This window comes from Miniopterus natalensis, chromosome 8 (assembly GCF_054644295.1).
Source record: "Miniopterus natalensis isolate mMinNat1 chromosome 8, mMinNat1.hap1, whole genome shotgun sequence".
In the NCBI taxonomy this organism is placed as follows: Eukaryota; Metazoa; Chordata; class Mammalia; order Chiroptera; family Miniopteridae; genus Miniopterus; species Miniopterus natalensis.
Window position 1 is genome coordinate 68974997 of NC_142088.1, and position 27718 is coordinate 69002714.

Below are 27718 nucleotides of genomic sequence, written 5' to 3' on the forward strand. Positions count from 1 at the left end.
GAGAGGGGCTCCCCCCAGGGCAGGCAGGAACCACGCCCCTTGCCCCGCAGGGATGGGGGGTCCCTCCCAGTTTTCCTGCTGTGGACCACTGACCCTACTTGGGCCAAGTTTGTGAAGGCCTGGTGGCCAGGACACATCCAGCATCACTGCCCCTGTTGCTAATGCCTTCAACATCTGGAGTGTGGATCCGCGCGCCCCAGGAGCAGCAGTCCCCCGCGGAGCTCTGCCTCTCTCCAGCCAACACTGGGCTGGCAGCAAGAGGCGCCTGACGTGGGGAAAGGGCCCCGCTGCACTCCTGACCTGAGGGGTCCTGACACAGGAGAAACGGGAAGGTGAGGAGGCCTTGAGCTCTGGCAGCTAGCGAACAATCCTTGCAGCTTCTGCAACACAAGGCAGGCACAGGGTCTTTCCAGAGTGTAGCTTTCCAGCTTCCTAGTTCCTGTGCTTCCTGCAAAATGGGCTGACCTTGCTGCGCGTGGGAAACTGGTCTCGGCCCCAAGGCTCCCCCTGCTGGTCGAACGCCTGCACTGACATCCTCACCACTGGAAGCTCCCAGCAGAGCCCAGGAGAGGGCAGCACTGGCCCAGGAACTGCAGGCGGGGGAGCTCAAGCAAATTCCCACAATTTAGGGCGCGGCCACGAGGCCCATTCACAGGGAAAAGCAGTTCCTAACAGTATGGAAGGCAGTCATTCTCCTCCTGCAGGCAACTGCTCTTGCAAAACTTAAAAGAACACATACACTCGCCCCCACACACACACCCTATTACCAAAGTTTCCTTTGGACTTGTGCCCATGCTGCTGGGCCCAGGCCTCCCCACCATCACTCTCCCTAGCGCGTGTTCAGGGGTCACCTGAGGGGTGGGGGAGACCCCGGCTGCCCCTCCTTACCCCCTCCATTCTCTAGGACTGGAAGTGGGATTCAGACCCACTGAGTCCGAGTAAAAAAAAAAAAAAAGGCTGGCTATACATTTGGCATTACCTACGCACCAGGGAAGCACGGCAGAACGTAATTCCCCATACCTAGAGGCTCCCCACTCCCTGGTCCTCATGAAACAGAACCCTTCCTTTAGTGTCACTTCTCAAAGGCCCACCCAGCCATTTCTTGCCAGCCTGAGGCTGGGCCAGCTGCCTGAGGGCATGCAGGGTGCTGGGAAGCCAGGACTGCCAGAGCCACCAAGGCACTCGAAACCACCCTGAGGGCTGGGTGGACCACAGCTGCCTCGTAATAGGGAGATTCCTAGGAGGGAGGCGAAGGCTTCGCAGGAAACATACTTATAGCCTAAGCACAAAAACAGTGCATAGTGCGGGTGGGGAACCCACACAAGGAGAGCGCAGGGGCTCCGGGGCTGGAAGGGGGTCCAGTGAGTGTGACCAGGCCAGGCTGCCAACTGGCTCATTCCCCTCAGAATACTGATGCCTGGACTGAGAGCCACCCCACCCTCACCCCCACCGGTGAGTGGCCGGGACAGCGGGTCACTTTCACCCTGCCTGCCCCAGCGACCAACACATTCACTGAGAGCCCCCGTCCTTGGACTTCGGTGATATCAGCCATCAGAAGGAATGTAACACAAGCTCACCTGTTTGGAGCCCAGCTCCAGTGGTGACACAGTTCACAGGGCCAGCTTCACTCCTCCTGTCCACTCGCAGCTCAGAAACAACCCTCTTAGAGGTTAAACGACTAAAACCAAGGGTAGCTCTTTCAGGCCTGCATTTCTGGATTTACCACCCACCACCAAATGTGAATTTCCCAACCTTGTACTTCTTTCCCTGGCTGGGCTGCCCCCCCACATCGGTACCTGTCCCGTAGCTGCCACCCCTCAAGCGCACACACAAGGTTTCCTTTTGTTCTGGCACCATCCGCTTTGAGAAGCTAGATACCCTCAGCTGCCCTCAAGCGTGCCACCAGCCCCACAGTGCGCCATCTCTCCCTCCTGCCCACTGCCTGAAGCAGACAGAAAAAACATTACAGTGAAGGCAGATGGTAAACAGTGGAAAATCAAAGAAATAAGACCTGTGACCAATCCCTCTTTGCCCTCCCCTGACCCTCTCCCTCCCTCCCAAATAAATAAGTTAATGGATTTAGGAATGTTCCCATACAAAGTTCTTTCCAACCAGCTCAGTTCCTTCTCTGGTTTTGTTTTGTTTTAATGAATCTTGAGATTCGTGCTCTATCCTTGAGCAGGTGCATCGATGGATTCTCCCTACAGTCGCTCCTCAAAAAAAATAAAAGTTATGCCAGGGAGAAAAGCCAGGCTCCCAGCCTGACACCTGCTCTCCTTTTGTTTTGGTGAAAACGCCACTGTGATGCTCTGACCATGGCGGGAGAGACACCAAATCGAAATCTTCCACCAAAAAGTCAAGGCTCTGGCGAGAGTCCCTGAATGACGTGTGCCCCCCGGCTCTGCCAGGGCGGGGCAGGAGCCGCTGTCTTCCCAGCAGTGTGTGTGCAGGGCCGGGCCGGTGGCCGCTATAGACAGTCTTTGCAGAGAGCCACCTGGCCCTTGATGAAGTCCCGGCAGGGGCAGATCCGCTGGTGCCTGGGGTGGGCGCCTGCGCAGCTGAACAGCAGGAGGTCACCTTGGAACACACAGTGCTTTTTCTTGGGGTCAAAGGAGGGCACCAGGATGTCCTTGGCCAGCTCTGAGCTTTTGCAGGTCACCTCATACCTGAGGAAGAGAAAGGCACCGGGTTGGAGATGCAGGGATTGTCCTCGTGACTGGCTCCTCAGGCCCACCTCCTGGTGGCTGGGGAGCACACTCGGTCTCCTGCTGCAGAAAGGAGATGGCAGCCACCCTGTCTCAGCAAATCTTCCCCCTAGGGATGGAGGCTGGAGAAAGATGTCTGTGCCTGGACGTGTGTGTGGGAACATGTAGTCAAGGCTGCTTAGGGAAGCTTGTCTGTGAGAGAAACTGAACCACCCAAAAACTCACCACGTGGGGAACGGATAAAGCAGGTGCGGCCCATGGGTGCTCTCCGAGCTCCACGCCACCCTTGAAAAACAACGAGGTGGACCCGCAGGCAGCAGCGAGCGTGTCCCGGGGAGGCAGGTAACAGAACGGGAGCTATAGCACGACCAACCCGTGCGTGGGTACGTGCGAGTGCGGGGGAGAGTGTGTGCGTGGGTTTGTAAACGTCTGAGTATGAACGTGTGTGTATAGGATGTGTGTGCGAGTGTGTGTGTGTGGCAAGACTATGGGTGGTCTAAAAGCCAAGAAGGCCACACACTAAAGCCTTAACAATGGTTGCTTCTAAGGATAAGACTGGGGCAAAATCGTGTATTATTTAAGTATTTTTAATTTTTATTTTATTATTATTTTTTAAATATATCTTTATTGATTTCAGAGAGAGAAAAGGAGAGGGAAAGAGAAAGATAGAAACATCAATGATGAGAGAGTCATTGATCGAGCCCGCAACCTGGGCATGTGCCCTGACCGGGAACTGAACCCCGATCGCGGGGATCCTAGGTCGATGCTCAACCGCTGAGCCACGCCCGGCCGGGCTATTTAAGTATTTTTTACAACTACATTTAATGTTTTTATTGATGGCTACCAGATTCCTGCTATATGGGCTGGTCTCTGCTGCAGAGCAGTGAGTGAGATGGTCCCTGGGGAGGTGCTGCTCTGGGGGCCTGAGTCACAGGACCTTTGCAGCCATGGCAACAAGACCCCCCCCCCCCCCCCCGCCCCCAGGTAAGTGCCCGAGGCTTCGGGCCCGCAGAGCAGGAGTCTGGATCTAGGCCCGACCTCCAGCCTGAGCTCTTGCTCCACTGCCATCTCCTAACAACTGACTGACTGGGGGCTGGAGACCATGGCTTCGCCCTCTGTGGCTGGACCACTGCCTTGGGGCAAGGATGGCCAGGTATTCCTGTTCCCAACACTGTTGGCCTCTTATCTCAAAGAAGAGTCACATGCCTTTTCCTCTGGCTTGGGGTACATCGGTGTCACCCACCCGGACTCCCCAGAACAAAGAGTCCTCCCCAGGTGTCCAGTCTGGTGCCCACACTCCAGGTGTGGACAGTTCAGAGAAGGAGGTAAGGACAGGCCAGGGAGACCCGGATTTGAGTCCTGGCTTCACCTGTGACCCTGGACAAATGACTGAGCCTCTCCATGGTTCAGTTTCCTCCTCTGTGAACTGGGGATAAATAATCCTTAACTCACAGGGGGTGCAGGAATAACAGCACTTACAGAGCACGTGGCAGGGCTCAGGAAGTGGTAACCATTGTTACAATCACCATCACCGCCACGATGGTGATAGTGACCCGGCAGACGCTGGGTGGGCTTTGCCACCTGCCACCTTGCCCTACAGCGCGAACTCCACACACGCCAACGGTCTCCTTTTCCTACCTTCACAGAAGTCTCGACTCCTGCTGACAGGGTGGGGATCCGACTGCAGAGCCAAAGGTTTCCTGCTGCCTCTGGAAAGCTTCCAGATACCCCCATTCCTCCTGCCCCCCCTTGCTTCCTCCAGCCCACTAACAAACTCCCTGGTCTGGAGTCCTTGCCAACGCTAATCAGGTGGTTTCCAGTACATCTCGGGGGATGCTGGTGGCTCTCCTGGGCTGCCAGCCTGGCGCCCGGTGCTTGGGAGGGCACTGCTCCCTCCTCTCTCGTCCTGCAGTTGCCAGATGCCCCATCATCTGCATGCCAGCTGGGAGATGGAGGCGCGTAGAAGGTTAAGGTCATGGACCAGGAGAGCGAGGGCAGGAAGTGGGGGTTTTATGGATTCCCTAAAGGAAAGTGAGCCAGCGACTCGGGGTCCCGAGTCCTGTACAGGATACCCTGACTGGCCAACCCACAGTAAGGGGCCCCGAGAGCTCACTGGTGCACTCAAGTTGCCATATGGCACGTGGCCTTGGGAAACAGTTATGCTTACGCTCCTCATTTATTTAGGGAATCACAGCAGCTGCTCTATCTTGAGTCATCTGGCTGGTACCCGGCTAAACTGGAACGTAGAAACGTCTACAACTCATCTCAGACCCCATGGCAAGGGCTGTTACTGTCAGGAGCCACGAAGAAACCCTCCTGCTCCTGCTGCCGGGTCACCTGGACTCAGACCCCGGGCACAGCTTCCTGGGTGTGAGCACACGAGTGCCCACGTTTGTGAGCACATGTCAGCAGAGGCTGCCATGGGAGCAGCCTGCCCAGGGATGATTTCCAGAGACCACCACAAAGTGCTCAAACAGCATGTGTTACCAGAACCACAGTGACCCACCATGGTCCACGGAACCTCAAGTCCACTCCATTCCTTAAACACCCCCTTTGAGACTGGGCCAGGACACAGCTCTAAAGAGTATCTAGGGTTGGGACAGCATATCTCTTTTTTAGGGGGAACGATCTAATTAGAGCTGTTAAGGTGGGGAGTGGCCAAGTAAATAAGCACTATGTGGTTCAGGGTGCGGTGTAATAATGGGGAGATTTAGCACTGATGGGGTCATGAGTCAGAGGTCAGAAGGAACCTCACATGGAAATCTGGGAACTGCAACTGCCAAACTCAAAATGCCAAAGCAAAGGGAAGTGAGTGGTGTCAGTGAAAGCAATGCAAGCAGGAGGGTAAAGCTCATGCCCTCCAGCCAGCCCCTCCTGGGGCAGCTCAGGCCCGCGTTCCCGGGCTGCACCCACCTCCACCGAGGGACCCGGCAGAGTCAGGGCTGCTCGCGCCCGGCTGTGCACCACGTTCCAGGAAAACAGTGCAAAAGGGGACAGGGACAGGGACTGTGGCAGGGGAAGATGGCAATGGACTTCGCGGTGGGTGTTCTGTGCCGGCCCCTTGCCTGTGTTTCTAATTCCTTTCTGACTCCAGGTGCAAGGCTGTGACCTGCCACCTGCACTGCTCAGACTGCTGGGCCACCCGGGGACCTGGCCACGGTTGTGGTTCTGTGCCCACCTCTGCTCCCATGGTTTGCGAGTATGACATTAGCAAAGTGAACAACTCCCACAATCTCCAAGCCTGGATATGATATTATTTATGCAAATACAACACCCCCATTTGAATTCTAAATATACCAGCACACCAGGTGACCTCATCTCCCTAACAATAAAAATCCCCCGCTAACTTTCTCTGGGGGATCACGCTCCCACCCACTCCCATTCCCACATCTTTTCCCAGCAGTCCCCAAGGCTCATCCCTCTCAACCCAACTCCGGGCAAAGGTAAGCTGAGTGCCCCCCACCCCCCAGCACTCACTTCAGCAGGTCCTTGTCCTTGTTCAGGTGCTGGAAGAAAGATGGCTCGCAGATGAGCTGGTTCTCCTGGCACACCTGCTTGCAGGACTGCCCGGGTGCCGCGAGCTTCACCTGCAGGGCACTGAGGGGCGGCCACATCACCTGTCCGTGGCAGAAGTCCTAGAATGACAACGAAGCCATCAGCCAAGGGAACAAAGCTGCAACCTGCGGTCCCCGGCCTGCCGAGCAGCCCGATAAGGAGAGGACGCCTCTGCACGAGGGCAGTGAAGGGGAGAGGTGGGCGCCAAACTTGGGTTAGAACCGGCCTCAGCCAGACCCTGTCCTTGGGCCAGCTCTTTACCTCTCTGCCCACCAGCTTCCTCAACGGCAGAAGGGGTGACAGCATCTCCCATCTCCCACATGGGCTGGGCAGCCCAGGGCCTCTGAGGACAGTGCGCAAGCTCTGGGTGCCAGTGGTGCCCGAGTCCCACAACCATTCAAAACTTTACAAATGACTGCTAAAGTCTTCCCTAGGTGAAAGAAATATGAACGTGAATGAAGCACAGTCTCTGGGCTCAAAGGCTCAGAGCACAGTAAGGGAGGCGAACATTAAAAAAACTAAACAACAGAACAAAACTGATGTCCAAACAGGAACGCACAGGCCACTCAGAGGAGAAAAATAATTAATTAACTGTGGGGAGGGGAAGAGTGATGGTGGTAGCTATCAGAGAAGACTTCCAGAAAATAGAGACTTCCAGGCTGGGTTCTGTAGGCTGAATAGGAGTTAGCAGCTTATCACTAACATGGTGCTTTGCAGATAATTGGTGCTCAATAAAGAGCTGTTGAACTGAATCGAATGGCTTTACATCCTGGAGGTTTGACAGCAGAAGTAGAAAAAAACAATATTCTAACTGAGAAAGGCTTTCTACAGACAGAATAAGACATAAATAGTAATTTCCAATCTGGTTAACAAGCCCACTCAGAACACAGAACATCTGCATTTCTCTATAACAATTATTTCAACCAGTCACCAAATTTCCCTAAATTTGCTTGACTATTCTGAAAATTTCCGGCAGTAACTGTAATGAGAAAGGTTTATTAACCAACAGAAGTTTATAGAAAAAGTAATGTTCTGAATAAATGAACACAGCTTACTGTGAAGAAGTCAGGGTGCTGCTGCTTTTGTCACCGGGCTGGGACAGCATGGAGACAATGTTATTCACAAACACCACGGGCTAGAGAAGATGGGGGCTCCTCCCTGGAGAGAGGCACCTGGCAGAGGGGCAGCCTGGCCCCTCCCTCTTGGTTGTAGGGGATGGGATCTTTCCCATAAACTCTTCGCCCCCACCCAGTCCAGGCCCAGCCTTTAGCAGAGTTACTACACCCGTGACATGCCAGGAACAAGTGGATTTCTGTGCACAATCACATTGTCTGGAACCCAAAAGACAGGCTCAGATACAGGTGTAGAGGCAGGGTCAAGAGTAAGTAAGTTCAGGAATTTGTGTGTGGGGGGGGGGAAGTGTGGGGCAGTGGTGGCAATTTCTAGGTCATGACATTGGGGTTTGGGCCAAGTTCAGCCAGTTATTAAGGGGTAAGGGTCACATTTGTTATTTATATTATAGCTGGAAATCCAGGGCCTAGAACTGAAAAAGTGTTCAATAAATATTGACCAATTCACCGTATTAAAATATTTCAGTTGCCTATTGGCACCCACCATTCTCAGCCCATGATTTCCTCAAAATGAGTGAACTTCATCCACGGGTGGCCCCTGGGGCTGATTTCCCGAGGTGGAATCTGTGTTTCCCCCAGGGCAACAGAGAAGGTGGCTGGGAATCAGAGCTGTGGTGACTAATCTCCATGGGTGATCTCTACACATGCAAATCAATCAATGCACCAACAAGCTCTCTCTGGAAAGAGTTAGACATGAACCTCTCACATTCCATCTCCTTCAACTGCTGGGAGTTGACCCAGGAGAAGGGAAAACATACGTCCACATGCATGTTCACAGCAGTACTCTTCACAACAGCTAAAAGGTGGAAACAGCCCCAATGTCCACTAACTGGTGAATGGATAAACAATGGAATACTAGTCGGCAATAAAAAAGGAATAAAGCACTGATACAGGCTGTAACATGCGTGAACCACAGGAACATTATGCTGAGGAAAGAAGCCAGAAGTCTCCAGCAAAGGCACATCTACAGAGACAGGACACAGATCAGTACTGCCTGGGGCTGGGGTCAGGGAGCAAAGGACTGACTGCAAATAGGCACAAATGAGCTTTTTGGGGCAACGAAATCATTATCAAACTAGATTGCCATGGAAACATTCCTCACGCTAGTGATAACCTCTCCCCTTTTCAATTCCTTTTCTTCTTGCCCTGCAACCTGTCACCTCCTGGACTATCCAGATTCACTACCAGGCTTGTCCTTCCTCCCCCAGGGAGTTCAACACAGGCTCTGATGAGCTGACTTCCCTGGAACTAAAGCTGATTCCACAGTGGCTCCTGGAGTTAACTCGTTTTCCCGTCCCTATCTCCAGAATGCTTTTCACATGAATTACACAGCTCTTTGCAAAATAATATGAACACAACCACTCTCCATATTTATAAGGTCTATACCGGAAGTAGAAAATAGTGTTGAAGAGCACAGATATGGTTTTCCGAAATCAATCTGAACATTTCTTTAAAAGACCCTGCTATATTCTCTGGCCTCAGGCAAATACCGAAGTTTTCCCCAAGAAATGCATTAACGAGAACCCTAACAGCTTGGACCCACTCAGGTAAGGGAAGAGGGTGCTCTTGACCTCAGATCACAGGGATTTTTGTCTTCCCACCAACCCCCTGGGGCTGTAGAGAGGACCTCATTTTATTTATTTACTTATTTATTTATTTATTTACTTACTTATTTAATCAATCCTCCTGTACTTGCACCCACTGGGGCCAGGGATTGAACCTGCAACCCAGGTACATGCCCTTGACCAGGAATCGAACCCATGAGCCTTCAGTTCTGGGGCTGACAGTCTGACCACTGAGCCTCACTGGCCAGCGTGAGAGGACCTCATTTAGAGAGATGACTTAAAAGAGCCTGCAATCCAAATCAACATTTTTAGTACAGTTAAAGGGGCACAAGGACATCAGAGGCAAAAAGCAAGCGGTTTTCCTAGAGCCAGGATCCTTTCTCGCTGGGCTCCAGCAGGGGTGGCCGGTGTGAGGTGGGCTCCCCGCTGCCAACCGCTCAGCTGTTCGCTGAAGCCTGGGGCTCTCGCAATTGCTCTCAGTCCCGCTTCCTCTGGCTCCCACTGCTTGGTGAGCTGATGGACAACTTTGAAAGGGCTCTGGAGTAACAGCTTCCTTGTTCCCCTTGTAGATCACAGGGAGGGCTTGAAGGCAGAGATCAGCCTAATTAGAGCCGAGGCTCCCACAGGAAACCTGAGGCATTACCACCTCTTCAGAGCTTGAGGCTCTCCTGTTCAAACCAGAACACTCCTCTCTGTGGTCTCACTGCTCTTTGAAGGTATCCCTGTAGCTGCAAACACAATGAACATCCAGAGCACCCCAACACGGGGCCCGAGGCAACAGTTTCAGGCGGGGGACCCAATCTGTCAGCCAGTGGGGTCTGGCTTCATCTTCCCGGGGGAGTTGGGAGAACATTATGGCATCAATGAAACCCTCCAGAGAGGCCTGGGATAAACTCACAACAGGCCACTTTACTGCTCTTTTTGCAGCACTGGGAAAATGTTTACTAAGAAATACCTGGAAGATACCTAGAGAGATTTTTCCAGAATACCAATCTGACAGCATCACTGCCCTCACCGTCTTAAAACCTTTCTTTGCCCTCCTGTTGTCCCACAATCAACTCTGAATTCTTCAGATGAGACTCAGCATCATCGTATGACCTGTCTCCTCCTCCAGCCTCACCCTTCACATCGTCTCTCTTCAGTCACAGCTAAACTTCTACTAATTCACCTCCATTTCTCTATGTGCCCCAGCCTGCCTTCAGGACTCATCTGTAAATGCTTCCGGAGAGACTCCCGTCCCTCCCCTCCCTCCCCTGCAGATGGAACTAAGGATCCCAAAGCATCCTGGACATGTCACTATTGCAGGGTGTAACCTATACCAGTGGCTTTGCCTGTGGACCTGACTGGCTTCTCTGTGACTCTTGAAGCCCCCTGAGGACAGGGACTAGTCCGTTGCCATCTTTTCTTCCCCAACTCCCAGCAGAGTCCACAGCACCCAGCTGACACATCTGCAGAGTGGATGGATGAATGAGCAGCAGGCAAGAAAGAAATCTCTGGGTTTCTGTGAGCCCCAGAGTTCTATGGAGAAGTCACACCCAGGAGGTGGTGTGAAAGGGAAGTTCCATTAGCATGTTTTAGTGACATGTTTTCCAATCATAAGGTCCAAGATGGGCTTCTGGTACACATAAAAAACAAACAAACAAAAAAACCAAAATCCAGGCACTCCCTCCCTCCCTACCACCCACTTATTCAGTCCTTCAACTGGGTGTTATTGTGCACCTACTGTGCACCAGGCAGAGAGCCAGGCACATGGCATTTAGAGGTGACCATGCTGGGCATGGCCCCTGCATTACACAGCACTTAGCAAGGTCTGTTTAAGGAGGTCTGTTTTCCTTCCTGTCTGAAAGGAAACACAGTAATAATTTACAGAGAACAGGCCACGTGAGAATTTTTAAGGACTGGCCGGGATTCCAGAGTTTTAGGAAAGAAAGAAATAAAAGCCTTCATAAACTTGATAAAGAGTCTTTTTACTTGTGGGGGTGAGTAACCCTTCTCCCTGAGAAGAAGTGGAGACGGGGAAGTAGGAGGCGGGTTTCAGAAGCAGAGATGCTGGTAAAACCTCAGGCAGCCTCCCTAACGGTCGTAAGAGCTGTGTCTGAAACTCACTGCGGAAGGAGGTCACAGCAGCTCCTGCCCGCCCCTTCAGGGAGGACCGTAGATCCCTGAGGTAAGAGAACGTGGGAAGGACAGCTCTGGGCCGCCTGCCATGGCCTGGCCTGGCAATGCTGCTGGTGCAGGCCTGGGCTCCACCAACCCAGCACCGAGCCCGATTCCAGGACGTGTGAGCCCTGTGACTGCGAGTCTCAGCTCCCCCTGTCCAGAGAATGGGGTTATTCCTGCCACCTCCCAGGCTTACGTGAGAATTAAATGAGATGATGCACTGTGATGAGCTTGGTACACATCGGCACAGTCTGTAGGCAAACGGTTGTGAGGGTTAGGATGCTGCTGTCCTTCTTAATTTAGGTGTTGTGCAAAAACTGAATGATAATAATTCACGTGTTTAGCTCTCATGGTCCAGTCTGATGAGTGATATTATATAACATATATTACAATCAGATATGCTTATGTAAGAATATGCTACGATATTATACAAGCTATAACGTACTCAGTAATCAGCACACTAGTTTGCATTTATTGAGCACTGTGCCAGCCCTGTTCTAAGCACTGCCTGTGTATTAGCTCATTTAATACTCACGTTGGCCATACGGGGTTCTGTTATATCCCTGTTTTACAGGGGAAGAAACTAAGACACAGAGAGGCTGAGTAACACGCCCAAATCACACGACCAGAGTCAGAGTGGGGGCACTGGAACCCAGGTGGCTGGCTGCAGAGCGTGCCATCTTGTGGCCAAAAAAACTCAGAATATGAGATCGCCATCCTGAAGCCTACGCACCAGGGCACTCCCTCTGACAGCAGCACCAGGGTTTTCCACGGCTCGCATGGTCTGTCAACCCAAATCATTCCTCTGAAACCTATATTGGGCCTAGGAACTATGCCTACTTATATTTTTAACATACCGTTTCTATTTGAGTCTGCTAATCTTCATCCCCTATTGTACAAAGACTTCTTGATCACCCCAAGACACCCTGCTCTGCCCTTTAGAGGAGCCCCTTATTTCTGGAATCTGGTCAAGGAGTTCATTCTCCCCTACCCACAGGGGCTCTCGGTCTGTCTATTTCCAGCTCTGTGTTGCTTTTGAAGCCTAAGGAATTAAATGTTATAAATGAGGCAATGACACACTTGGCCTTTACTTCCATGAACACAAGTCACAGCTTCCATGCTGATGGGGTCATGGGACTTATAGAACCCTCCCCTGCTTTGGAAATAAAGTTCTGCTTTTATCTGTTTTATAAACTTAGGTTTCATGTAAAGTTTTGTTTGAAAAGAGGTCCTGTTTTAAAAGATGTTTGAAAACCACTGAAAAGTCTTAACCTATTTAGAATTACAGAACATTTATAAAAGGAATGCTTAGCAACCTCAGGGTTCAGTCCTGGCCTTAGGGTGAGAAATGACCATTGGCAGGACTAGAGAGCCGTCTCTTTGTACTCCTCCCCACCCAGGTCTTTGAGATCCCTCTCAGAACCCCGTCAACATACAGTCTGATGGTCAAGGAGGTTTTCATCTTGACCATTCGATTTCTCCCATAAGTTTCCATTTGGCTTTCCACTGTCATAAAGAACATTCTTCCCCCAAGGACAGACTGGCTTCCCTGGGTGACCACAACAGGGCATGCTTTAGAATTCCAAAAAGCCATTATCCAACTTCTGGAGTCTTTCAAATCAGGGAAATAACCACAGAAACATGAGCTCTTACCCGTTCATGAGAGCCCTCTCTGGTAACAGCAAAGACAGACGGACTTCTAAAGAGCCTCACCTGTTTTTCAATGAACGCGTTGATTCTCTGCAGCACCCCCTCACATGTGAACTCATATGGCATGTATGGCTCAATCTGTTGAGACAGAACATGGTATCACAAAAGAGGAAGATGCCAAACATGGGACATTTACCTGGTCTGTCTCTCAGCCTCAGGTTTTCATGTGTAAAACACTGATGAGAAAAATCTACCTCTTTGAAGCTGTAGTGAAGGTTATATGGGGGGTGGGGGGTGGGGGGAATAAAACACTTAGTGCATTGTCTAGCACAGAGTAGGCATTTGGCAAAAGGTGGGAAAATGACTTCCAGAGGTAAGCCCCCTGGGGCAGCATTCATGGCTGCTCTCAACGCTGAGCAGTGTGGCACATTAGGAAGTCAACATTCACTCAAACATCTGTTGAACAAATACATGCTCACTGCTCTGAGAAAGGCACATGATGAGTGGTTTAAGGACCCACGACAGTAACAAAAGCACTGTCCTACTTTCAGAGGTGAGAATGACATGTACCCAAAGAAATGTGAAAGAAAACAGAGTGATAAAGCACCACAGACAGTTCATAGAGAGGGTACTTGGAGGCTGGAAGGTCAAAGCAGACTTATGCTCATGGTGGGCTTTTAAGGTCAGCTATGATTCTAGTGAGCCAAGATGTGGAAGGTATTCCAAGCCGAGGGAGTAATGTGAGATTAGACACCAAAGAAGACAGCAGGAGGGTAGAGCTCAGGATTGTGGAGGCTGGGAGACAAGGCTGGGAAGAGGATCACTGGATTAAACAAAAGCCTTGAGATCTCTAGGCTAAGGAGCCCAGACTTTGAGGGTAGCCTAGAGGTGCTTTGTTGTGGTGGGAGAGACAATCTGATCAATACTGTGGCACCTGTGGGAAGGGGAAGAAATGCGAGTTTGATCTCTGCTGCACAGTGCTTGGACCAACATTATGAAGCCTGTGCTCTGGGGGCAGCCAGCTAGCATCACCAACCTGAAATGGAAATTCCGCTTGGCAGAAAACCATCAGCAACCCAGTGTGTTACAGCTTCAGAGAGCCCAAGAGCACTGTCAGCAACAGAATAGAGGGGGACCTTCACCATCACCCTCTTAAGTCTGTACTTGCCTATCTTGAGTCTACAGGGTAGAGAACTGGACAAAACGTCTGAGTTGAGGCCAACTGAAAATGGGTTAATGGATAGAGAAGACCTCCCTCTGTGGGCACACAAGCAGTTGGTCTCAAGGCATTCTCTCCCTTTTGTGTGTGTGTTGATTTACACACTACATTTAAAATCTTCAACCATGATTAATTTCATGACGTATCTTCAAACACACAACTAGATGGTGCATCACACAAGTTGTTTCTCACCATCCCTGCCTATATCCATCCATCCATCCATCCATCCATCCAGACAAAACTAAGAGGCTGAGCATTAAGTATTATATGGGCATGATTATTCTGCAAGAACAGAGGTCATTCTGTTCCTAAATAGCTCATTTCCAAAGAGTTCAAACACTTGGAAAAACTGACTTCCTGTTCCGAGCTGTGTCTTCTCATTTCAAGCTTTTGCACTTGCTGTGTCCTCTCAAATCCAGACATAGCCCTTCATACCAAATGTAAACCTTTTCTCTTCTTTTAAACGTTATTTATTTACTCAACCAGTGGATGATTCCAGAAGCTTTCTATAAATGGAAGTGAATTAATTCAAAGGGCTCCATGCAATACAGAAAAATGGTTCTTCCTGTGTGCTCCTAGCAACCAAACTCAGTTTAACCAAAGGGAAGCTGACTCATTCATTGCTTTGTGGCCCAATTCACTGTTTTAAAAGATACAAAGCCAAACCATTTTCCTATAAAGGAAAGGCAAAACAATGAAACTGTATTCTTAAGCCACCTCTGCCATCCTGAGTTGCACTAGCCTCCTGCTGGGAACGGGAGCAGGGCCTCTGCGTGGAAAGCTCTCCAGGGTCAGAGAACACTAGCAAGCCTCTGATGTAGAGGCTGTTGTGCAGGTTGGAGGTGTGTATGTGTGTGGCAGTTTTCTGGATGACAGCCCTTCGGGAACAAGTCAAGGCCTCTTTGGGGGATGGAATGAAAGAGAATGCTGATACCACATCCAGTCACAGAAACACATGTAGGGCCAGTCGTGGAGAAGTAGGGGGAAGTTCTTGGTCATTCTACTTTGTGGAAAAAGGACTGTTACTCATTTGGCCACAGGAAGGATGCCTGCTGGCTACACTGTGTAGTTCCTGCTGGCTTTGGAAACTTCCACTATCTTGCCACCTTCTCCATTTTCTCTTTGTGTTTCAATCTGGATAATTTCTACTGAGAAGTCTTCAAGTGTATTGGTATTTTCCTCTGCTGTGTACAGTCTGATGATAGAGTTCTTCAGACACAACTAAGAGGCTGAGCACCAAAAAAGTTCATTTCTGATACCATATTTTTCAGTACTAGCATGTTCTCATTTGGCTTTTAAGAAGTTTCCATCTCTCTGCTGAAATTCCCCATCTCCTTCACATACATCGTCCACTTTTTTCACCAAGCCTTTTAATGTATTTACCACCTTAGCATTTAAAAAGTGGCTGTACGATAATTCCAACACCTGGGCCATCTCTGTGTCTGGTTTTATTCACTGTTTCCTCCCTTAATGATGGGTCATGTTTTCCTGTTTTGACTATTGTGTAACTTAAAATCTTGTAATTAAAGACAAGAAAGCACGGCACCAGATTTCTGACCCATTTCTAACAAGTGGAAGGATTTTAATGACGTTGGTTTTTGTATTAACCTCAATCCTCACTTCATCTCTCTTTTCTACTCTTATCTTTCCCTTTACTTCATTTCATGCATTCTGCCCCCCCCCCCTTACATTACCTTTACTAACTAGTCAAAAAGACCTAAGTGTCAATCCAGGTTTTACTACTCACTAATTGTATGATCTTGAGTAAATTAATTTCCTTAAATCTTAATCTTCTCAGCTAGAAGACGAATAAATGGGATGAGGCTCATAAAGGCATAAAGAAAGATTCTAGATGTGTAGGAAGAGGTCCCCCTCTCTATCAGCTACCACTGTAATTACTTTTTCTTCATAAGTGGCCCACATAGTTTCTGGCACAAGATGAAAAAGGTTGACCAGGGTTTTATAACGTGGAACACTAAGGATTCCGTGGGGTGAACAGGGCCAGCCTCATGCATGAGTGAGTGGAGAACACTGAGCGCCCCACTCCTAGTGACTTAGGTACCAGACATACAGAAGATTGAGGGGTGTAAGTAGGGAGAGACTTTCTGGAAAGTGCAAGATTAAGTCTTAAAGGATTTTCCCCTTTGACTTTTGTTTGACAAAAGGTAGACTCCATGGTCCAAGATTTTCTGCCTTCTCTTAAAGGGGATGTGCACTTAACTAAGTATGTGGGTTGCATCGAGTCCCCAAAAAAGATATGTTGGAGTCCTAATTCCCAGTACCTGTGAAAATGATCTTACCTGGACATAGGGTCTTTCTAGATGTAATCAAGTTGAGATGAGGTCATACTGGATTTGAATGGGCCCTAATCCAAAATGAGAAAACACACACACACACACACACACACACACACACACACTCACACACTCACACACGGAGATCGCCATGTGATGAAGATAGAGGTTAAAGTGCAGCAGCTGGAAGTCAAGGAACACTTGAGCCACCAGAAGGTAGAAGACACAGACAAGGGTCCTCTACTAGGGAATTTGAAGGGACCATGGTCCTTTCGACATCTTAATTTCAGATTTCTAGCCTCTAAATTCATGAGAAAATAAATGTCAGTTGTTTAAGCCACTCAGTTTGTGGTTCTTTGTTATGGCAGCCCCAAGAAATGAATTTACTAAGGAACCTGGAGACTCAAGTAAGAAAAACCTTCCATCTCCCCAGGAATGTCTTTCTGGTGGAAGCTTTAGATGTGTGGCAGATGTTTTGACGGAGTTCACTGGTGCCACACCCTACTCAGCACTCTCCTGGCGTGGCCACAAGAGGTCTGGGGCACGGCTGCCCTAAACTGTGAGGACCGGGATTGAGATCATCTATGACATTAAGGGAAGCTCTGAGAGGTTCTATCACAAATCAACAACCAGACCCTCTTCAGAGGGAGCAGAACATGGTGACGAACAGCTGTGTTTGTGTTCCCCTGGAGGTTGAGTGAGTTGAAACCGGCAGTTCAGGGAGCCACACTTCATTTCTCAAAGGGGCAAGATGGCCTGTTACATGGGTCAATGGCTATTTCTCCCAGGATTCATGCTTTTCCCGGGCCTTCCCTTTACTTATACTGTGCCTGGAACCCCTGCCCTTTGGGCTCAATTCTCAGTTTAGCTTTGCAAATTCCTGTTCATCCCGTAAGACTTAACTCAATGTTGCACTTCCAGAAAGTCTCTCCCTACTTACACCCCTCAACCTTTTGCATGTTGTTATTGGCACTGAACATATTCTGCAAACATCTATTCCTCCCTGTCTCCATTCATCCATCAGGTAAATCACTATGCTGGGTTTTGAGTATACTAAAGTGAGACACATATATCCACTGCTCTCATGTTTCTTGGAGTCAAGTGGAAATCAAGACTGTCAATGACAAAAATAAGGACAGTATATTATTATATATGTAATATTAATACAGTGGTGCCTTGGTTTTTGAACGTCTCTGTTGATGGACATTTCAGGTTACGAACACCGTAAACCTGGAAGGAAAGGCTTCAGTTTTCTAACACGCCTGGGAAGTGGAACATGCCACGTGGCTCCCGCTGAGGGCAAGATCCTGAGGCCTCGCTGTCGGCTGTGGATCCCTCGGTTTTCGAACGTTTCAGAACTAGAACGATCTTCCCGAACGGGTCACATTAGAAAACTGAGGGACCACTGTACTAACTTAATAATATTAACCAACCACACACCATGTGGTAGACACTGAACTTAAGCTCTTTATACTCACTGTCTCATTAAACCCTCACAATTGCCCTCTAAAGCACACAGTGTTAGCCTACATTAGAGATAAGGAAACTGGGGCTCAGAGGTTACGTAATGCCTGAGGGGGTGCTGCTAGCACATGGTAGGGCTGGAACCCAAACCCAAACTGTCTGATTCCGGCCTGCCTTCACAGCCCTGCCTATACTGCTTCTCTTAAAAATTATAAGAGGAAATAGTGCTCTGACAGGATGCGTGCAGGGGATGGGTACACCTGACCTGACAGAGTCCGAAACAGTCCTGGGGCTGGGAGAAAGGGTAACTTAGCCCATTCCTACTTGGTGGCAAGCGTCCTTCGGGCAGGCAGCCAGCCTCGACCATGTTTATGGAAGTGAGCATCCCCTAGAGGGGCTCAGAGGGTGCTGTGTGTGCAGCAGGTATGTAAGAAATGTCTGCTGAACTGACCAAGAGAATCAGAGATGTCAGTTACTCATACAAAATTCTAGAAAATGTTTAGTTAGAAAAGCCAAATAGATGCTATATAAAAACATGTCCCGTATTTCCTTAAATATTCCTTAGCCTCACCTTTTTGAAGAAGAGCAAGTCTGCTTTTATTTTTTTTAATATATCTTTATTGATTTCAGAGAGAGGAAAGGAGAGGGAGAGAGAGAGATAGAAACATCAATGATGAAAGAGTCAGTGATCGGCTGCCTCCTGCACACCCCTGACTGGGGATCAAGCCTGCAACCTGGGCATGTGCCCTGACCGGGAATTGAACCCCGATTGCCTGGATCCCAGGTTGACGCTCAACCGCTGAGCCATGCTCGCCGGGCGCAAGTCTGTCTTTTTGGGTGTTTGTGAGAGCTACATAATTAGGTCACTGAAGCAAGTCCTATAATCCCAGCTCCTACTGCTGTCTGGGACCCAGGGGTCCCGTTGAAGGGTTTGTAGAACCATATACATCTAGATACCAGCTCTGTTTCTGCAGAACATTCATAAGATCCCCAGGCCAAGTCCATGGCTTGGCTATTTTCTGATTCCAGAGTTAAGCTGACATGGAAATGTTCTAATGACTCAAACAAAGGCCTGTGATACTTCCTGCACGGTTCAGTTCACATTACAGATGGGGGGCAATGAAACAAAAGGACCCACCTTCTGACTTAGAATTGCTTTCACTGCATCCTCGACTTCCTTCTGATGGCTGAGGTCAACAGTCCAGACGTGGGGCCGCCCGATGAAAACTTCGGCATAAGGGTGCTGCGATGTCAGCTAAAAAAGAAGACAAAACACTTCAGTCTCACACACATCTTGTTTTTAAAAAAACACACAAACATCTTCAGTGCTGGATGAGGTGTTAGGCTTTTTATGGTACCAACTTGTACTTGCGTAAGTAACAAGGTTCCTTTTCCATCTGTCCTTGACCATTAAAACCTCTTAAGCAAACCATTAGCAGATAATAAAGTAGCGATGGCTTTGGACCCAGTGGGACATTTCTTGAGCCCACTCAGAGCCATCTGGATGCACAGGCATGGCATTAACAGGTACAGATAAGGAAACTGAGGCAGCGCCTGCCTGGATGCTCAATAGGTTCATGTGGGATGTTTCAAAGCAGATGTCCAGGGCTATCCTGGGCCCTTTGAGATGGTTCCTCAGAACTTTGGAGGGGCCCCTGGAGGTGCAAGGATGGGTGGCATGTGGGCCAGGGCCTTGCCTGAGGCCATGAGATCTGTGAGGCAGACCCAGGAGACTTCAGGTGGCTTCAACCCCCAATACTGCACCAAGAAAAAATGAAGACTTACTACCCTCCACCCTCCAGCCCTGGAATCACCCAGATTAAACTTGTGTGTGTTAAAAGACGCTGGTTATGACAGGCAGGAAAGCACAGGAAAATTACAATAAAGGTCTTAAAATCATAGTTGGATGAGTGGTGGAGACAGAGAACTAATGCTACCAGAAAACTGGGGGAATTCTGAAATGGTTTCAGGAATACTCATGAACACAACATTGAAGCCTCAATACTTATATAAAGACAATCTGGATTCAGACAAGCAAGGAAAGGCAGTGTTTGCTGTAAAGAGGGCTCTGGTTTAAGAAGAAAGGGTGGCCAGAGAAACCCGGTATGCACACTGATAATTCTCAGTTCCTGAAGAGCCCATTCTCCGACACAGCTCAATGTACCCCTCAAAAATGCGGCCTCACCTTTATTCTTGTATCCCTTCAAGGTTGTGGCGTGAAGGGGGCATTTGGGGCATTTATAAGAGCATTTTCGGTTCTTACAGAGACTGGGGGTGCCACCCTTGATGAGAGGGTGATACCGGGATATCAGACACCGTGATGTGCACGCCAGTCGTGCGCAAGGCGGACGCATCCACTTCCCACACAGCGTTCCCAGGCCCCGCCGGGCTTTCCTGTGGGTTCATAGGATCTAACTCTTTGGCACAGTTTTAATATACACTGAATCTGCTACGAACATAACTACCATGTAAATCAGGGGTGTTCGTGCTGTTTTATTTGGAGCGTCATCAATAAGCCATTACCGTTTCAGAAAAATGGCAGCAAAGTCAACGCCACTCAGATGACCTCAGCACACCGTGCCCAAGTCAGTCCATCCTTGCAGCCACCCCGTTCATGTCAGTTGCTTACAGATGTGTGTATACATAGGAACTGTTTATTTAGCTCCACTTTCATGTCAGTTATGAGGAAAGAGCTGATGAGACTCAGCTGCCTGTTTTATTCCCCTCAGCTACAAACTTATTCACGGGAAAGAGGAACGAGGTATCAGGTGTCTTCTGTATGGTTCTTGGGCATAGGTCAGTATTTCCCGACTACATGGACACTGAAATATGCATTACCTTATTGTAACTTATTTTGCTTTTATTTCTCTTATGTTAGAGAATCATTCTTTTTTGAAATTATATACATAGGTGGGGTATAATATTTACGCATTTCATTTCAGGAGAGAAAAGCAGATGCTACATTATCCTTGTAAGAAAAGGAGGTGTTGGGTCTGCTGGGGTGGAGGCCCTTGCTTCAGAGGCCACGCTGGCTCTCTTTCTGTCCAGGCCCCATGTACTCAGAGGACTGGGTGATTTAACTGACGCCTCTCCATCTGGCTCACGTCACCGTTCTTTGAATTCTACCGCACAGATGGTGCGTGTGCACCACTCGGTGGGTAAGTCACTCAGCCTCGGCAACAGGCCTGCCCTGGCGGGAAAACTACACGATCCGGAGGTGCGGGGGTCCTGGCTTCTCTCCTGCCCTCTCTGCGGAGCCACGCCTCTCTCCAGCCTGTTCGGTTCTCCTTCCTTCTGACACGGACCCTCTTCTGCTGAGACTCCTGGTTAGTAACAGAGCCTGCAGAATGCCCACAGGCTCATGGAACTGCAGGAACATTATTTGTTTCCCTCAGCACATATTTTAGGTTCAATGAGTGCAGATGAAGCCCCTAGCTGGGCCAGGCACTGTGCCAATCACCTGACATACATCATTCTCAGGTTTCCTATGTTTCCATGAGGCCTCTGAGGCCTACGGGGGTTACAATTCCCCAAGACCACACAGCTACAAAGAAGCTGAGCAAATTCAAACCCAGACCCTTCAACAACTTATTAGCTCTACACAGAAAGGAAACTGATGACATTAAAGGATGCTAAGACAAAGGCCAAACGAAGCCCAATGTAAGCACCAGTCTTTCTTTCAATCACTCTCTTAAAACACAACCTAAAAAAATCCCTAACTGAACTTATGCCTGTATTAGACCTTTTCTGAAGATGAACAAAATGTCACACCACATTCACTTTGTCGCTTGGAGAACAAACTACGTAACTAATTGTGTCAATGGACACAGGGAGAGTTAAACTTGCCATAAATGTCACTCTTCAGCCACTAACATAGCAGTCTCTCTCCCCTGCCCTTTCTAAGACCCCTGCTTATTTATAAGGCTGCGCTAAGTACTCGGAAAATAAAAATGTGGAGCCATTATCATTTATTCATTTACATTTATTGAGGGTTACTTAATTTTATGAGGAAGGCATTCTGTGATTCATTATTTCCCCTCCGAATGTTATGTTCCTTCTCGTTAATTTATTGAGAACCATCTGATCTGAGTTACTTCCTTGTATATCAATCAGTAAATTTACTGGAGTATAGTTTGTAAAAGTAATGAAAATCTTATTAAATATGAGGCATTACTTCAGAGCAGCTATTAAATCTCTGAGGACATGAGTTCTCTTTACGGGGAAAAAAAACACCCCAAAACCCAAAACCCTGAAGCCAGAGAATTTCTAATGGTTTACAAAATGTCATAATAATGACCAAGAACCTACTAATATGTTTCCCAAATAAAGATAAAAATCCAATTTATATTACATTTAAAGTATAACTTGAACAGACCACATTAATCACAGCATCATGGAACGTTTTCCCCTCAGCGTACACTGTGGTTTTAAAAATTGGTCCAATGCAAAAAATAAAGACAAAGCTTTTTTGCTTTCTAAAAACAAAGGAAAACCTAGGCGTTTTCTTCCCTTCAAATGAACGCAAAGAAGAGACATATATGCAATTTATGTGGATCAACTGTTGCTTATCTTGAAAGACTAGCATGGGCACAAAAGATAGCTATGCAATTGTATATACTTGCGTTAAAATGTTTCCTATTTCTGGATTTCTGACCCATAGAAATCTGTAGAACTGTTGATGCCTCTTTCCCAACTTAAAGCTTCTCTGCTCAGGGACATTCTGTGGCCTCTGTGAGCTAAGGGCAGAGTGGGGGGCCCGCCTGGCCATGAGGCCAAGCTCACTGGCTCCTCTCAGGACGACGTGGCGTTGCTGGCTCCCGGCCTGCTCCCGGGGCTGTCTCCAGCAGAGGAGATGGACATCAGATGGAACCTGCCCTTCTGCATAGCACAGTGTGACCTTGGGGTCACATCAACATTCATGCCCTCCGCTTGAAACCCACTTTCCTTCTTTTCCTTTTTAAAACCCAGCTCCTCTACACCCCTCTTCAGTTAACACAGCACACTCCCCACCTGGCACAACTCCAAGTTAACTTCCCTCTTTCATCTACTTAGCGATTTTTATATGCATTTCCATTGATGACGAATCTGTCTTATCGCTCTTCTCTATCAAATTCTGAGCTCCTAGAGAACAGGAAATGCGTTTTCTTAGTAAGTTCCTCCAAATGCAGCAACTGGTACCATGGGCCCCGTAGAGCACAGTGTATATCTGTCAATTGACCTTCTGCATCCTGGGCCTCCCATGGGAGCCAGGACTGATGAAGTCATCGGTGTGAGGTCACCTGCTGAGCATCTGCTGACAGGACCCCACGGCGCCCTCTTGCCTAGTCTCATCCAAGCACCAGTGCCATCATCTGAAGGCCCGGGGGAACCAAATGCCTGTGGTGGCTCCAAGGCCCAGTCTCCTTTTAAGTCACAAAGAATGAAACTCTCCACCATCTCAAAAAAAAGCAAATTACTAAACAGCGACAACTGATAGAAAACAATGAACATATTTTTCTCAATAACTTCCTACTGGCTGATCTGGTCTATGTAATACTACGTAATTTGCTGGGAAATAGACTGTGTTTAATTGCCCTACCTTTTTTTTTTCTTTTTTCTTCAGGAAAAAGGACTTACGTGTAACAAAGTACCATCGAAATCTTTAGAATTATCACTAATGAATGGGTGCCAGTTCCAACGCAGTCTAAGATACTTTTGATTAATAATCCCTCAGAGGCTTGTATATAAAAACGGCAGTAAGAAAAGGGATGGGTTTCTTTGCTTTTCATGCATTAAAAAAAAAAATCATGATGAAAAGAAAATCACCATTAGAGCACCACAGTCATTACTGTGACAGGCAAGATCCACTTATGCACGGTAAAAAGAAATGGGCAAGCCCTAGGTGGGTGGCTCAGCTGGTGGGAGTGTCGTCCCATAACCAAAAGGCTGTGGGTTCGATCCCTGGTCGGGCACATACGGGAGGTAACCGATCGATATTTCTCTCTCACATCGATGTTTCTCTCTCTCTCATCAATAAAAAACATATACTCAGGTGAGGATTATAAAAAAATAAACAAATAGGCAAAAGTTTGAGGAGAACCAGGATGCTTGCACAGTCTCAAAGTATTTTCCCCAGTTTAAAGGCAAATAGCAGCCTTACAGTTACTATTACTTTATAGTTACTACCTTACCCAAGTGATCAAGGTGAACATCACCTGTGACAAGATATATTGACACGATGCACCCCTGACATGATACACTGAGAAGGGCAGTCACTTCTGTGGTATTATTGCCAAAAATGTGTAACCCTCACACTGATCATGAGAATATGTCAGCCAAGTCCAAACGGAGGGACAGCATGTGCAAAACACTGACTAGCACTCTTTCAAAAGTTCCAGGTCATGAATGACAATGCAAGGCTGAAGAACTGTCACAGATTGGGGGAGCCTGAGGAGATGTGACAATTACATGCAATGTGTGATTCTGGACTGGGTCCTAGAACATAAAAAGGATACTACTGAAAAATCTGGTGAAGTCCATATAAAGTTTACAGTTTAGATAATAGTATGGCCCCAAGGTTAATTTCTTAGTTTTGATAACTGTACCATGGTTTTGTAATTTGTTACCATTAGAGGAAGCCGAATGAAGGATATACCCAAACTCTGAAATTTTTGCAACTTTTTGTGAAAACTAAAATTACTTCAAAATAAAAAAAAGGTAAGTTCCAACAATTCCACTTGTAGGTATATATCCCAGAGAAGTGAAAGAAAGCAAGGACTCAAGGAAATAGCTGTACACCGATGTTCAGAGGAGCACTGTTCACAAAAGACGAAAAGGGAAAAACAAAACAAACCAAGAATGGGAAAATAAAATGTGGCATTAGCCAAGCAGTGGAATATTATTCAGTCTTAAAACGAAAGGATTCTGACACATGCTTCAACATGAACAAACCTTGAAAACACTATGCTAAGTGCAATGTGCCAGTCACGAAAGGACAAATACTGTTTAATTCCACTCACGTTAGGTATCTAGAATATGTAAGTTTATAGAGACAGAAAGAATAGCAGGAGGTTGTGGAGAGGGGAGAACGGGAAGTTACTGCTCAGTGGGTACAGAGTTTCTGTTTAAGTTCTGGAAACAAAGAGTGGTGATGGTTGGACAACACTGTGAATGTAGTTAATGCCAGTGAATTGTGTATTTAAAGATCATTAAAATAGTCAGTTTTACATTATATATATTTTATCACAAAAAAAGGGGGGGGAAGCGTAGAAATTACATATAATTATACAATGTGAGCAGAAATAGAACTTCTGAGATTTCCTTCACCTAAATTAAAACATGGAGATTTGTTATCTCAGATTTCCTAACCCAAGTGCCAAAGTTTTAAAGCAGTCAGTCACACGCTAAAGCAGAGATTCCTAATCCAGATGTTCTCAAACCTTTCCAAAGACTGCGCGTTCCCGCAGCCCCTGGCACACAGGTGTGCATGAGTGTTGCTGAGGATGACCTCCCAGAAAGAAGCCGCTCCCCAAAATGAAGAATTTAAATTTATTATTAGCAGAAGGGAAATTGAGCAAGTGAACACACACAGTGAGGCCTGGCCCCAGGCTACCTGGGCTCCAGGTTCATGTTTTTGAGGATAGCCCACAGACCTTGCTGCTCTTCCTCCATCTCCTTTGGCCATTTCAGCAACAATTGGGAGCACTGAGGAAAGAATTCTCAAAATAATCAACTCTGTGAATTGGTAAGATCGCTGATCAGTCAAGAATAGTCACGGAAAATGCATTTTATGTAGTATTTCGGGCCTGGGGGTGGAGAGAATCAACCCAGAAATGTTTAGAAGCGGCAGAATTGAGCACCGTATGCTTTAACAGTGCTGCTATGTGCCGCTATGCCAGGGAGGGCTGCCCGGCAGCGTGATCCCAGGAGACGGCCCCAAAGGACAAGGGCACAGTGCTGACGCCAACAGTCAGGCTTCCTCCTCACCAGCAGCCCACATGGCCACGTATTAACTACATCAGAATAATAAAAAATCAATCTCGTGGTTTCTTGCACACACCTATGTCTGAACAGATGCAGAAACACGCAGCTTGATCACTCACATGCTCTAAAGGATTTCTGTTTATTGCCCCAAATCAAATCTGACTGCCTCCAATGGTGATTCATCACCCGCTGTGGGTTATCAAGAGGATCTCTGAAGGCAATTCCAACAAAGCTTCTGCAAAGGGCTTGAGCAATGCCAGGACTGCTTCTCAGGGAGGTGCCTGCTGACGGTGAGCTCACATACCAGGCACATCGCTTCACACCCATGACACATCCTGTTTCTCAAGAGTGATGGTTCTTCAAACACCTCACAGCCCATTTTTTACTCCCCACAGCTCATCATGGAGAGTAGGTCCTTCATAAATACCTGTTAGACAGTTGACTTCCTTATTCCATAACTAAATATTCAGAAAATCTGAGGTCAGCTCATTCAGCTGGAGATGTCTGAATTAAGATAGAGAGTTTGGGCAGAGTGAAAAAATCCCACACTTTGAGGGGCAGAAATGGATTCAAATCCTGGCTCTGCCACTACCTAGCTACAGGATGTCATCACGACCTTCATCTCTGGGCCTCTGCAATCCCTCCCTCCACCCAACTATGTCAAATGAAGTCAGTAACACCTACTGTCCAAGGCTATGAGCTTGAATGGGCTCCCAGCGCTCAATAAATAGCTATTATCATGTCATGGAAAGTTGAAGGATATTAAGGATGCTTACCTCTCTCAGAGTTGGCTTGCCAATGAAAAAGTCCGTGTTTTTGCTGCTTTTGGGTGGGTTGAACTTGGGATTCAGAAAAGCACATCCATTTGCAATGGCCTCCAGGGGAGCTGGGCCCTCGTACGGGAACCCGAGGCCAACAAACAACTGCGAGAGAGAAAAGCACAGCATGTAAACACAGCACTCAGAACTGGTGTCCCTGGCTCACAGGGGGCTATTCTGTGCTCCACTCCTGTGGGAGCCTCAGAAAGTCTGGAAGGCTCCCAGGCCCTGGGGGACGGGGCGAAGAGAGGTCAGTGGACAGTAGGGCGCGGGACCTTTCTGGGCTCATGAGCTGCTTGGGTCCTCATGTTCTCCTTTGCTAAAGAAAGTAAAGAAGTGTTGAAACAGGCAGTTGAGGGGGTTGGAGAGTGAGGGCATTAAAAGGAAAACAACAACAACAAAAACCAAGACCCAACAATAATCTTTCTGTAACTCACCAGGAGACATGATTGGAAAAACACTTGCTTAACTAAACAGAAGGTTTCTTCTCTGAACCAAAGGAACAATAGACCCTTTCAGGGATGCTGGGCAGAGGGACAGCAAGGTCACTTGGTAGTGTGATCACAGTTCAAATGGAGCTGCTTTAAAATGATGGCAGGTCAGTAAACACAGGCTTTCATAATGGGGTTTTCACTTTGGGACACCAACATCTTGGTTTTTATTTTCCCGCAGGGTGGGGACAGGGTGCCCAGCTGCGAAGTGGACAAGGCTGCTCCCTTCTCCAGCACGCGAACTGCGTGCTTTTCCCACAGCAGACAATAGATGGCAGCAAAAACACACCTCCAGACTCCTCGCAGCAACTGCAGCCGAGAGAGGCTGCAACAAAGGGGACTTGCTGCCGGTCTGTGGCACTGATTCCTGGGTCCAGAAATGAAACATCTCACAGAAATGCCTCACCATGGGGTATTTCACAGTGCCAGGGAGCTGTGGGTTCCTGACCGGCAGGGTCCAAGTCTGGGCTTGGTGAGATGTGTGCTCTCCCCACCCACATCACAGGCCAGGGCTGAAATCACTGTCTCCAGAGGCACAGCAAGGGACAAAGGAGAACTGGGCCCCAGGGCATCCTCTCCTGCCATCACACTGAGGAACACCTACAGGAGCCAGGCCCTTAAGGGAAGATACTGCAGAACTGGATATGGCTGCACTCTTGCCTCTCTTTCCCCGGCCCTCTCCCCAGCAATCCTGCCTTTGCAGCT

General features: G+C 48.2%; 1 protein-coding gene across 7 annotated transcripts in view; it reads right to left on the reverse strand.

Annotated features, from left to right (window-relative positions):
- Positions 1 to 948: 948 nt before the first annotated feature.
- The window catches only part of MGAT5 (alpha-1,6-mannosylglycoprotein 6-beta-N-acetylglucosaminyltransferase), a 309086-nt gene continuing 282316 nt past the window's right edge, over positions 949 to 27718 (reverse strand). For all 7 annotated transcript variants that reach the window (XM_016206246.2, XM_087819890.1, XM_087819887.1 and 4 more), the window contains exons 14-18: positions 26481 to 26627; positions 18881 to 18997; positions 12829 to 12903; positions 6183 to 6340; positions 949 to 2666 (exon numbers count right to left, since the gene is read on the reverse strand). In XM_016206246.2, the coding sequence (XP_016061732.1) occupies positions 2468 to 2666; positions 6183 to 6340; positions 12829 to 12903; positions 18881 to 18997; positions 26481 to 26627 (696 nt within the window). In that variant the 3' untranslated portion in view covers positions 949 to 2467. The remainder of the gene's footprint in view (positions 2667 to 6182; positions 6341 to 12828; positions 12904 to 18880; positions 18998 to 26480; positions 26628 to 27718) is intronic.